The sequence below is a fragment of the Salmo salar genome, chromosome 16 (assembly GCF_965601325.2).
Source record: "Salmo salar chromosome 16, fSalSal1, whole genome shotgun sequence".
Classification (NCBI taxonomy): Eukaryota; Metazoa; Chordata; class Actinopteri; order Salmoniformes; family Salmonidae; genus Salmo; species Salmo salar.
Window position 1 is genome coordinate 5,496,261 of NC_138306.1, and position 12,671 is coordinate 5,508,931.

The 12,671-nt window shown below is 41.6% G+C and overlaps 2 protein-coding genes across 2 annotated transcripts; both read left to right on the forward strand.

Annotated features, from left to right (window-relative positions):
- Window positions 1–462: 462 nt before the first annotated feature.
- LOC106573149 (parathyroid hormone-related protein) lies at window positions 463–3,216 on the forward strand. The gene is made up of 2 exons (XM_014147862.3): window positions 463–577; window positions 1,740–3,216. Exons 1-2 carry the CDS (start codon window positions 471–473, stop codon window positions 2,194–2,196), a joined length of 564 nt encoding a protein of 187 aa, XP_014003337.1. The 5' UTR covers window positions 463–470; the 3' UTR covers window positions 2,197–3,216.
- Window positions 2,554–10,020, forward strand: LOC106573136 (galanin receptor 2a). Its single transcript, XM_082963241.1, has 5 exons — window positions 2,554–2,564; window positions 6,114–6,377; window positions 6,900–7,194; window positions 7,464–7,651; window positions 7,770–10,020. Exons 1-5 carry the CDS (start codon window positions 2,554–2,556, stop codon window positions 7,996–7,998), a joined length of 987 nt encoding a protein of 328 aa, XP_082819367.1. The 3' UTR covers window positions 7,999–10,020.
- Window positions 10,021–12,671: the final 2,651 nt, after the last annotated feature.

A 12,671-nucleotide genomic window follows, 5' to 3' on the forward strand; every position in this document is an offset into this window, starting at 1 on the left:
TTACTTGCATGATATTTTTGCTGTTGATATTTCAGTATTTTTCTTGGTATTTCAGTATTACCAGGTGGTCTTGTTCAGTAGATACAAATGATGTCAGGCAAAGGAATCAAAGGGGGCTCAGAAAGTAGTCGAGTTTGTCAGCAACTGTATCTATGCTGCCAAGTAAAACCACTAGATAAGTAGCAGTAAGCTAAGCTGCAAACCTCTGAGGACCTACTGTACCACCTACAGTACCTCATTAAACCTTGTTCTTCAATGTGTGTATCTTCAATGTATTGGATCTCAACGAAATAGGCATTGCATCTTCCATTTCAATGTTTTTAAAGTTGTTTTCAATGTAAGTTTGCAGGTGGTCATTTTCAACTAAATCATTCTTAATAAACCATGCTATGTACATAGTTCCTGGCGAATGGTGATACAATGAATGACAGAACGTTGTATGTTGGGTGTTCCAGAGTTACTGTTCCAGAATGCTGTGTTCCAGAGGCATGTTCCAGCAGTTGAGTCTAGTTGTGTTCCTGCTGTGCTCCCCAGTGCCTCTCTACGGAAGACCCATCGATGCTCTCACTAACAGAATGTAAGTCTATGTTGAATAGCCAAGACACACACACAAAAAAAAATGGTTTTATGCACCAACTAAGAAACCATTTGGTATAGCATCATGGTTTTCCATTGTTGAATGTTGAATAGCACCGGAAAAGGCTGGTAATAATGGCATTATATCAATCAATGGTAACATGTAAACCATGATCACTTGAATCACATCTAAGGTTGATGTACTATAGTACATTTACAGTATACAGTACACAGTTTACTCAATCTGCTGTTTGATGATTTGAGAAAAGAGGTCTAGATATTCGGAAAAGTATACTGTGGTATCGATGTAGAAATAGATGTCAATGGTATAAATAATGATAACCTAAAATCAAAAGTAACTACAGATAAAGCTACATACTACAGTACTAAGTTTTGTAGTTCTGTTACATTTAGTTTTATGCTGAAATTATATAGAATAAACCAAGCAAAAATGGGTCAATTGTACATATTTTTGACCAGCATGGATTGTGTTTTCTCATGTAAAACATTGTTAGCCTTTAATAAAGATCATAGATTTGCATCACGCCTACAAAACATCTGTCAAACTCAGCCCTGTGCATGGCAAGGTTTTGATTGACTTTTGTGGCCCAGGTGACATGCTTTGTGGTTGAATATGTGGCTTGTTAGCTTATGTTTCTCTTGTACATTTTGTGGTGGTCAGATGGCTTCACACAGCATTCATACAGTAACATGGATAGCCTTGAGCTCTCCCGGGCACTACGTGTCTTTGTTTATGCTGCCACCTACTGAGATCTACTGGAACATGACCTTGGCTGTCATTCAACTATCAACACCTCACAAGTAGGTTTAGTCAGTCACTATACTGTCGGTTTATACTGTAATAGACTATACTGTAGGTGCCACAAAATAATAGCTATAAGAGAAAGTGATAGGTTGTTTGGAGATAGATCAGGAGAGGATAGTGGGAAAGGTGGACTACTCTCTTAAAGAGTAGTTAAAGGTTGTTATTTGTTTTAATGAAAAGAGCCTGTGTTACCGCTTGGCCACAGGCTCTGCACCACTATGGAGCTTCTGATGTGGTGTGGCACAAAGATACTCTTTTTTTTACCATCTACTCTTTCAAAGAGAGTGAGTCCAGTTTAAACACTCATAGACAATCTCCTTCTCCTCTCCCCCTTCAGGAGGAGGTCAGTGAGTCACGCCCAGTTGATGCACGACAAGGGCCGGTCTCTGGAGGAGTTCAAGAGACGCCTCTGGCTCCAGGGGCTGCTAGATAAAGTCCACACAGCCGACAGCGAGCGAGTCCCGCCTCCCCAGAGTAGGAACAACGCCAACGGGGGCCACATCACCTTCAGCGGGAGCGCCCTACGCCCCCCCAAACCCCCCGGAGGGACCAAGAACCTCCCTCTGAGTTTCCAGCAGGGAGGGGAGGTGGGCAACCTCCCCCAGGAGACCAACAAGTCTGTGGCCTACAAGGACCAGCCGCTGAAGGTGTCCACCAAGAGGAAAAAGAAGGTGAAGGGAGAGAGAGGGAGACGGAGGGAGAGCGAGAAGAGGAGGCGGCGTGCTCGCGACACAACCATCGTCATGACATGGGAGACACATAGGGAGTCAAGGAGGACGCTAGATATTGGGTGAGACAGACAGACAGACCACATCATGTAGCCTTTGGGTGGTGCTGAACTAATAACTCTGACAGACAGAGAAGTTCCAGCACGACTGATTGAGATCTCAAAGACTCAACCAAATAACTGAAACAGTCTCCCCATACCATAGTGGACGTTGTTCTTTGCCTTTCTTGTTTTAATCAGCTGCTTTTTCTATTTTTTTGCCTTGATATAAAGTACTTGTATATCCAGAGATCAGAGGTGTTTTCATACTTTATAATAACACATATTACTTTTGTATTCATATTTATTAGGTGAATAATATGCAGATATTGAGATATGACAAACTATGCTTTACTCCTTCTCCTTTATAATTAGTAAGAAAACGATGTACGACAGGTGCCTTTCAGGGGCTGATCACACACTCATCCAACCAGATGCCCATATGTAAAGTAGGGCATAGGCTACGCTGTAAACGTTACGCATAAAATATTTGTCAACTATACCTACTTAAATTCACAAAATGAGGGAGGATTATTCTTTTTAATGCTTGGTGGCTCTTGTGAATATTTTTTTTGATCTGTAGTTAGCATCCATAACAAATATTTCTACCATAATTTATTTAATTTGAACTGTGTATTTATTTTGTGAATGTATTACGGTGCTGCTGACTTTCGGTAATTGTATAATAACAATATAATGCACTTTAGATATAATGATGATATCCTTATGTTTTTGTTAAGTTACATAAGTGTTCTCCTTTGTGGTTGATTTTTGTTGAGAAAAATGTTCCTTCCTTCCTGTTGATAAATGCTTCATTTGTATTTGTATTTATTTTGTTTTCTTCCATTTATAGTATTGCACATTATCATCTCATTTACTTGTGTGTTATTGGATTGTTCCATCAAAACTCCCTCTCTCCAGTTTTAGAAACTATTTTTGATCAAAGAAGACAGAGTTTAAACTGTTGGTATAATCACAGATTTATTTCAAGTTTAAGCACTTGCACTGAGAGCACCATAATTTCAACAACAACAAAAAAATCGAACCATTAAAGCTTCATGAATACATTGTGTTCTCTCTACAGAAGATGAAGTCCAATCAAATACTGTACCATACCATTTTCTTATATAAATTCAATTATTGCGCCAATGAGTTACATAGAGTTACTGTAGCCTATCACCAATGAGAAAGTCATCAATATAGCCGATTTGTTGACTATTCAGCATGAACAAAGGACCTTATAAGGTTGTTAACGTCACACTAGAGAACCATGTGGTGTGTTTTAACAGTCTCTGACTGAATCGACATGTCCCAAATGGCAGCCTATTCCCTATATAGTGCACTACCTTTGACCAGAGCGAGCCCATCAAAATTAGTGCACTATGTAGGGAATAGGGTGCCATTTGGGTCACACACTCTATGGACCTGCTGGGAGGGGAGAGAGTAAATGCACCAGGCAGCAGCGTTAGTACCGTAGCTACATCCTGTCCTAAGAGCCGGTACTGAGGCCATTAGCCAGAGCCAGAGTCATAAACACAGTGGAATGGCCTGATAAAGAGCCCATCAGAAGACTGGCGCTCCACACTACTGTACTGAAGAAATCAATGGAACAATGGAAAAGGCATTAATAACTCACTGAGAGGGAGAGAGAGAGAGAGAGAAGGGAGGGAGAGGGCAGGAGACAATCAACGGAAAACAATACACGGAAAGGAACGGAAAGTGGAACGTATTCTTTTGAGGGTAGGGTCTGTTTGCATGGAGGTTAAATATGCTGAACATAACACATGCTGTATGGAAACCCCCACAGAACACACACCAATAAAATATGGATTATCTTTCTCTAATGTCTACGTTTTACTCATATGAAAGGTCAGAAAAGGTCTGTGACAGGTTGTTCACTTCTTGTAATAAACCCACGCACTTACCTTCAGAAGCTACTGCATGAAATGTACATAATAATAACCATTGGAATTGCCAAAAACACATTCTCTGGAAAACTATAAGATACAACAACACAACACAGACAACATGAATGAACATAGCCATACACCTCAGTCCTTCAAAAACTGTAACTGTGCTAAATTCAGAGTCAGATGTGAGTACTCTCCCTTTAAACTCATCCAACCAGAATCAATTTGACCTGAGTGAGTGATGTTTGCCACTCTCCATAGTCAGCAAACAAAAATTAAGAGTCATAGACTTCACATGCAAGACACTTTTAACAGTTTTCATTATGGGGATACTCTAAAATTCAAAGAATGGCTAACGGATTTACCCATGACGGAGAATACTGCTGTTTATCTTGGTACACATGAGGATACTTCACTCAATAACCCAAGAGTATGGTAAGTAACACACAGGGCTAAACAGGGTCATCCAAATAATTATTTCAGGTACAGAGAAAGTCAGTTGTAGTCCAGTAGTAGGTCAACTTTTTAAATACAATAATAAAGCTATAATAATAATTGTGTTAGCTATTTGTGGTTATAAAATCTAGATCAAGCTTGATGTATATGTATGTAATGTAAATGTATATAAAACTCAGTGGCGGTAATGCCGTTTAAGAATAGGACAATTTTTGTTTTTTGGGGGGGGAGTATGGCCTTATTTCTATAACTGTCAATCATATTAAATTCACCCAGCTCAATGTAACATCAACCTAGCCTACAAATGAAAGTTTATAATGCACAGGCCGAAGACAAATTGAAGTAATCAACGTGATTCAATACCACCTTGCTCACTCTTGGCTGCATCTAGCTGATCTGGGGTTTAATCATTTGTCCAAAAAGAAAAACAAGAGTTTCTATTGGACAAATTCAGGTAAGACACTCCCCATTTCATTCTGTTTGCTTCCGTTGAAGAAACGTTTTGCAACTGAATCGGCTAAATGAATACACCCCTGACCACCCGCACACACAGTTCACTTTCATAAACAGCATCATCACTTTGCTCGTTGTATAATTCCTTTCTCGCATCTACGCGCTGTCCTCCTCTCACCTTTTCCCTTCGCTTGTAGGCTTCAGAGCAAAACACAACGGTGACCAGGCGCAAAAAACCTCCAAGCCAAACCTTCATATCATAACCGCTAACCACTACACAGCCTACTTCGTTGTCACCGTATTAACGTTATAGTCAACAAACTAGAACTAACGAGTTAGTAAACCCACAATCCAATCCATGTGTACAATCACGGAGTACAGTGTACAGCAAGCAGTTTAACAGTTGGAAGAGTTACAGTGTTGGATAGCCTTAGCCAGCTAGCTAGCTAGCTAACATAAATAGCATTCCTCTCTGAGTCAGGTTGTTGAGTAGGCTAAATTAGCTGCATTAGCTAAGTGAAAGGTAAACTAAGAAAATAGTTAGCTCTTTCTCTCTCTCTCTGCTGGTTCTCCTTAATTTTTCAATAAATTAATTTGTTCAAAATGGTTCAACTATTGTCTTTCTCACTCTTTGAGTCAGCTACTCACCACACATCATGCACTGCAGTGCTAGCTAACTGTAGCTTATGCTTTCAGTACACGATTCAGTCTCTGATTCTTTCATTGGATGTGCTCAGTTCATATTGCAAGAGTTTTGAGGACGTTCTCCGGAGGTCACCATTACTGTGTAAGTCTATGGAAGGGGTGAAAACCATGAGCCTCCTAGGTTTTGTATTGAAGTCAATGTACCCAGAGGAGGATGGAAGATAGCTGTCCTCCGGCTACACCATGGTGCTACCCTAGAGGGTGTTGTTGAGGCTACTGTAGACCTTCATTGCAAAACAGTGTTTTAAAAAGTTATTTGGTGACATTTGAATATATTTTATGTTTCACTATTTGTATTTTTATGAAATTCCCTGAGTAGGACGGTCCTCCCCTTCCTCCCGTAAAGAGCCTCCACTGATAAAAAGTGGATTGGCAAATTTGATATAAATTAAACTATATTGAAACGTTTCCAATAACTGAGATTATCTAACCGTTTTGAGATTGAGAATATATCTAAATCTTTGCTCACACAACAGGCTGTCCCCAACATGTTCTCCCTGATCTTTGCCTGTACCTGCGGGGTGATCCTGGGCATCGGTTTCTGTGCCAACCTACTGGTGTTCTCTCTGTTCGCCAAGTACAACACCCTGAGGAAGAACTGTCTGGACATCCTGCTGCTCAGCATGGCTCTGGCAGACTTCCTCACCCTGCTGCTCATCCCTTTCACTCTGCACTCTGCCGTCAGGTAGGTTAGAGGTTAGAGATCAGAGATCCTGGCTCTGGCAGACTTCCTCACCCTGCTGCTCATCCCCTTCACCTTGCACTCTGCTGTCAGGTAGGTTGGAGGTTAAAGCATGGCCCTGGCAGACTTCCTCACCCTGCTGCTGATACCATTCACCTTGCACTCCGTTGTCAGTTAGCAAACCTCTTCTCGGGGACCCCTATTTGTGCCATGTATTTAATCTATTAAAGACTTAGCACACTTGATTCACCTTGTAGTCTAATTATCACGCCCTTGACTAGTTGAATCAGTTGTGCTAGTTTACTCAACTGTCAGGTAGCCTAGCCAATAGCCATAGAGGTTAGAGGGGCCACTGGACCTGCAGTGTTGCCAGCAGATCAAAACCCAGGTTTGACTAACAGAAGAATCTTGTGGGATATGAGCACTGTGTTTGTCTCTGAGGATTTGGTATAAAAGCAGAAGCAGGATTACCATCTCTCTGTGACAATCTTATAATCTTTCATCATCTCCTATCTCCTTCTTCAGCTACTCGTGGCCGCTGGGGGACACCTCCTGCAAGGTGTACCAGTTCTTTCTGGCCTTCTCCCTGGCAGCCAGCACCTACAGCCTGTGTGCCGTGTCCATGACACGCGCCATGATCATAACCAACCCCTACCGCCCTCCTACCATGGACCTGGTGGTCCTGATGTTCGTCTTGGTCTGGGCATCAGCCTTCTTCATCAGTCTGCCTCTGAGGATCTTCGCCACCAAGGAGAGCCTGGGCCCCGGCTTGGGTAATTTTACATTCTGCCTGCCCACCATACAGGAACACCACTATCAGGTAACAATGGCTTGGTCTGAAATTGTACTCTGTTTGCTATATAGTGCACATCTTTTGACCTGGTGTACTAGAGGGAATAGGGTGCCATTTGAGATGCACACCATGTGTAACAAAAGGTATTATGTTTAGTTAAAATAATGTCACTGGAAGTAACCAGGTCTGTACATTTTTTTTTACTGTTACTTTCATTTGCTAAAAGAAAATGATGTCCAATTAATGTGAGAAAACACAACATTTTTAATCCATTCATCCATCCATTCCTCCACCAGGTGGTCCTCAGCCAGTTCATGCTCTACTACTTCGTCCCTATGCTGGTGATCGCCTTCAACTACGTCCGGTTGGCCTGCTTCCTCCACAAGAGCCCAGTCATGTCTGTGGCCAGTGCCCGCAACACACGCCGAGCCTCCTTTATGGTGTTCCTGGCGGCCGGGACCTTCTCCATCTGCTGGCTTCCCGGGTATGATGATGATGATGAAGAGGATGAGGAAGATGATGATGACTTTATTGTATACGTTAGGACATTCTAACACTTCTTCTAGTTTATACCGCTTCTCCTGACTCGTTTTCATTATTAGGTACATCCTGGAGCTGTGTGTGTACCTTGGGCTCTACCGCCACGGCCAGTCCTGGGAGATGTTCTACTTCATCTGCACCGTGCTCCAGTACCTCCATCCCTGTGTTAACCCCGTGCTCTATGTGCTGCTGTCCAAGAGGTACCGCCACCGCAGGAGTGCCTGGTTGTTTAACTGCAACAGGAATAGGGTGCAGCCGCAGGTTGTCAGCATCACTACAGAGACTATGTAGACACACTGGTCACGAGGGGAGCTGGCTTTGCTTTGACATGGTGGAAAGCCTAATCCAGGACGAAATATTGTGTGCGTATTATTGCATGATGTTGATACAGTCTGAATATGAATACAGCACATTACATTGCAGTGCAGTACATTAGCTCACATTCATCGGTGAGGTTCCTGATGCAGTCTTTTTGTGTTGGTGTTTTACCGATCTGTTTATTTTAGTTTGTACAGTTACTTTCCGCTTCTTCTTTTTGTGTTTCATTCTTGCCGGAACAGATTGACATGTACTGTATTCAGGATAAAAAAGGAGTAAAATGTTATTGTTTTAATGTTAAAATTGTTGTATTGTCTGTTGTCTAATATTCTGTACTTTGTCATTTAGGACATAAAAAAATGGAATTGAAATTCCATTGTGTTCAAACAATCAGGGATTTTTTTTTACATTAATTCGATTAATGAATTAAAACTTTTTCCCAAAAAAACATTTAAATTCATTTTATGATTGATTTTCAGATGTTTTTTAATGCTGAAATTACTTTTAGAACACAACGAGATCTGGGACCAGACTATTGAATTCCCCAGCTAGTGGAACAGTGTAATTACATTGTTAAATTCCTGCATAAAAATGGGTATTATGCCACCTCCTGGTAGATTAGTGTGTTTACATGGACTAACACACTGTGATAAAGGTATGGGATTCTGGGTCATCCATAGCAGATTTATGGGGAATTGCTCGGCGTGAGTTGAAAATTGAATGGTCCCGGGATAGAAATGTAAAAAGTTGACATTAAATCATAAAATCCACATTTTACATCGTACATTAGTCATTTATGTTATAAGTAACTACTGTTGTTGGTTTGGCGTCAAATAAACCACTCTTTATATGTTATTTGCCGAATGTCAGTTTCCCATGTGGATTTTATGCTAGCTAAAGTTCCCTCTGAAGTTGGTAGCTAACTCAAAAATGCATGATCTTTAGGAGTGCTATTTATACCCCGTCGACTAATGATCACCCATCTATACTGTGTGTGTCCCATCATTGCAGGTAATTTATGACGTTTAAAGAATGTTTTATAAAGCACCAGCCAGCGTATTAGCCTGGTTTTGTTAGTTTAGGAAAATATGTGGAACATTCTAGGTGTATTATATTTCTTCGCCACGAGAGTGTGACATTGAGTAATTTCTGGATAATTTGATATATTTTGAATACTAAAATAGATGATAGTTTATTCTGATGTTATAAATATCAGATTACACATGGAAACAATGTATTTATTTGTATTAAATTAGGAATGATTAGAAATTGTTAAATCCACTATACATTCACAATGACTTTGATAGACATTGATAGTTTATTTTGTTAGTATGTCAGACAGCAGATTTATGGAGAATTGCTTTGGGAGTGCTATTTATATCCTATCGAGTAATGATTGCAGCTTTGGAAATAAATGAACTATCCATCCATTGCGCCTTCCTGTGTTGACTCACTGACTTCAAATCAAATTTCAAATCAAATTTATTTATATAGCCCTTCGTACATCAGCTGATATCTCAAAGTGTTGTACAGAAACCCAGCCTAAAACCCCAAACAGCAAGCAATGCATGTGAAAGAAGCACGGTGGCTAGGAAAAACTCCCTAGGAAAAACTCCCTAGAAAGGAAAAAACCTAGGAAGAAACCTAGAGAGGAACCAGGCTATGAGGGTTGGCCAGTCCTCTTCTGGCTGTGCAGGGTGGATATTATAACAGAACATGGTCAAGATGTTAAAATGTTCATAAATGACAAGCATGGTCAAATAATAATAATCATAGTAGTTGTCGAGGGTGCAACAAGCACGTCCGGTGAACAGGTCAGGGTTCCATAGCCGCAGGCAGAACAGTTGAAACTGGAGCAGCAGCACGGCCAGGTGGACTGGGGACAGAAAGGAGTCATCATACCAGGTAGTCCTGAGGCATGGTCCTAGGGCTCAGGTCCTCCGAGAGAAAGACAGAAAGAGAGAAAGAGAGAATTAGAGAGAGCATATTTAAATTCACACACCGGATAAGACAAGAGAAATACTCCAGATGTAACAGACTGACCCTAGCCCCCCGACACATAAACTACTGCAGCATAAATACTGGAGGCTGAGACAGGAGGGATCAGAAGACACTGTGGCCCCATCCGATGATACCCCCGGACAGGGCCAAACAGGCAGGATATAACCCCACCCACTTTGCCAAAGCACAGCCCCCACACCACTAGAGGGATGTCTCCAACCACCAACTTACCGTCCTAAGACAAGGCCGAGTATAGCCCACAAAGATCTCCGCCATGGCACAACCCAAGGGGGGGCGCCAACCCAGACAGGAAGACCACGTCAGTGACTCAACCCACTCAAGTGACGCACCCCTCCCATGGACGGCATGGAAGAACACCAGTAAGCCAGTGACTCAGCCCCTGTAAAAGGGTTAGAGGCAGAGAATCCCAGTGGAAAGAGGGGAACCGGCAAGGCAGAGACAGCAAGGGCGGTTCGTTGCTCCAGCCTTTCCGTTCACCTTCACACTCCTGGGCCAGACTATACTTAATCATAGGACCTACTGAAGAGATAAGTCTTCAGTAGAGACTTAAAGGTTGAGACTGAGTCTGCGTCTCTCACATTGGTAGGCAGACCATTCCATAAAAATGGAGCTCTATAGGAGAAAGCCCTACCTCCAGCCGTTTGCTTAGAAATTCTAGGGACAATTAGGAGGCCTGCGTCTTGTGACCGTAGCGTACGTGTAGGTATGTACGGCAGGACCAAATCGGAAAGATAGGTAGGAGCAAGCCCATGTAATGCTTTGTAGGTTAGCAGTAAAACCTTGAAATCAGCCCTTGCCTTAACAGGAAGCCAGTGTAGGGAGGCTAGCACTGGAGTAATATGATCAAATTTTTTGGTTCTAGTCAGGATTCTAGCAGCCGTATTTAGCACTAACTGAAGTTTGTTTAGTGCTTTATCCGGGTAGCCGGAAAGTAGAGCATTGCAGTAGTCCAGCCTAGAAGTAACAAAAGCATGGATTAATTTTTCTGCGTCATTTTTGGACAGAAAGTTTCTGATTTTTGCAATGTTACGTAGATGGGAAAAAGCTGTCCTTGAAACAGTCTTGATATGTTCTTCAAAAGAGAGATCGGGGTTCAGAGTAACGCCGAGGTCCTTCACAGTTTTATTTGAGACGACTGTACAACCATCCAGATTAATTGTCAGACTTGAGGGATGGGACCAGGAAGGTCACATTAGCATATAACATTCTGAGAACCATTTGTTTCTTAGAGCTTGGTGAGAGTGTGGTTGACCTATGGTTATTTTGCAAACAACCTTCCCACAACTTTCTGGGAATGGTACAAAACAGTTGCTTGGCTTTGGAACATTCTCAGAAAATTTTAAAAAACTATATTTTGTTGGTATTTCATTACTTTAACAAAACGTTTCCTTATAGTTCACACAAGGTTACATTTCATTCTAGGAATGTTCTCCAACTGGTTTGACATTGGGAATGCTCTGAAATTGTTCCAAGAACATTAAGATACAACAATCTTATGTAGGAATTTCAGTACTTGAGCATAACATTTCCAAAAGGTTTATTCATGGTACTCTTTAAAGTCACATTCTCAAATTGTTCCGAGGACGTTAAAACTTTCCATAAAAACCAAAAGAGAACGTTTTAAGAATGTTATTTAAAATGTATACATTGCATTCTCAGCATCAACAAAGCTCTCTCTATTAGGGATGCACGATATATCGGTGAACATATCGGAATCGGCTGATATTAGCTAAAAATGCCAACATCGGTATCGGCGCGATATCTAGTTTAACGCCAATGTTAAAAACCGATGTCAAAGCTGCCGTGCATACCTATAAGACGCCACGTAAAATGTTGCGCTACACGTGCAACACAGCATCCCTAACCTAGCCCACAATGTCTGCTGTGTGGATCAAGCAGTCAACAAGTTGAGCAGTCATTTGAAAGAGTAAGAACATTTCAGTGAGACAACTCAAAAGGGAAATCCAATAAAGCAAAGAAACGGAATTCATTGCCCCTGAAAATCAACTGTTCTGTTGGCTTTCGCTGACTGGTCGAGCACTGGTACACACTACCAAGTGCGCTATTTTTCAGATGTTGCCCTACCGGAGTTACACGGTAAGTGTCACTGCTATTAGCTTTATGACATAGATACTATGGAATGCCGTTTGGGTCTTTGCGTGTCAAAAAAGATACAGTAGCACTGTCAAAGAGCTGTACAAAAAAAGTCTGCAAACACCGGCCACGAACGATGTGTTTACAATACTGCGTTGGTAATAAAGCATCATTTGTTCGACCGCAACTTCTGGGGTAGCTAGCTTTAGCTTGGTACCTAGCTAGCACCAATACAACCAGCCTGAAAACAATGACCAGTAGAACCTGCAGTCATTTTCATTATTCTTAACAATGATTTAGGAATCCTTGTAAGTATTAGCTAGGTTGCCACTTGTTGTTTGCCTATTGAAATTGAACTTGAGTTCATGAAAATAAATAGCTAGCCAGCTACTTAACCCTGTTGCCCAAAGCTAATGTTATAAGCAGCCAGCTAGCTTCATCTGGCTAGTGAAGCTCGACCGGACCGAGTTATGTGTTGTGAAGTTGGCCCCAATAAGGATTAGGCACAATAGTGGAATTTGCAGTTTGCC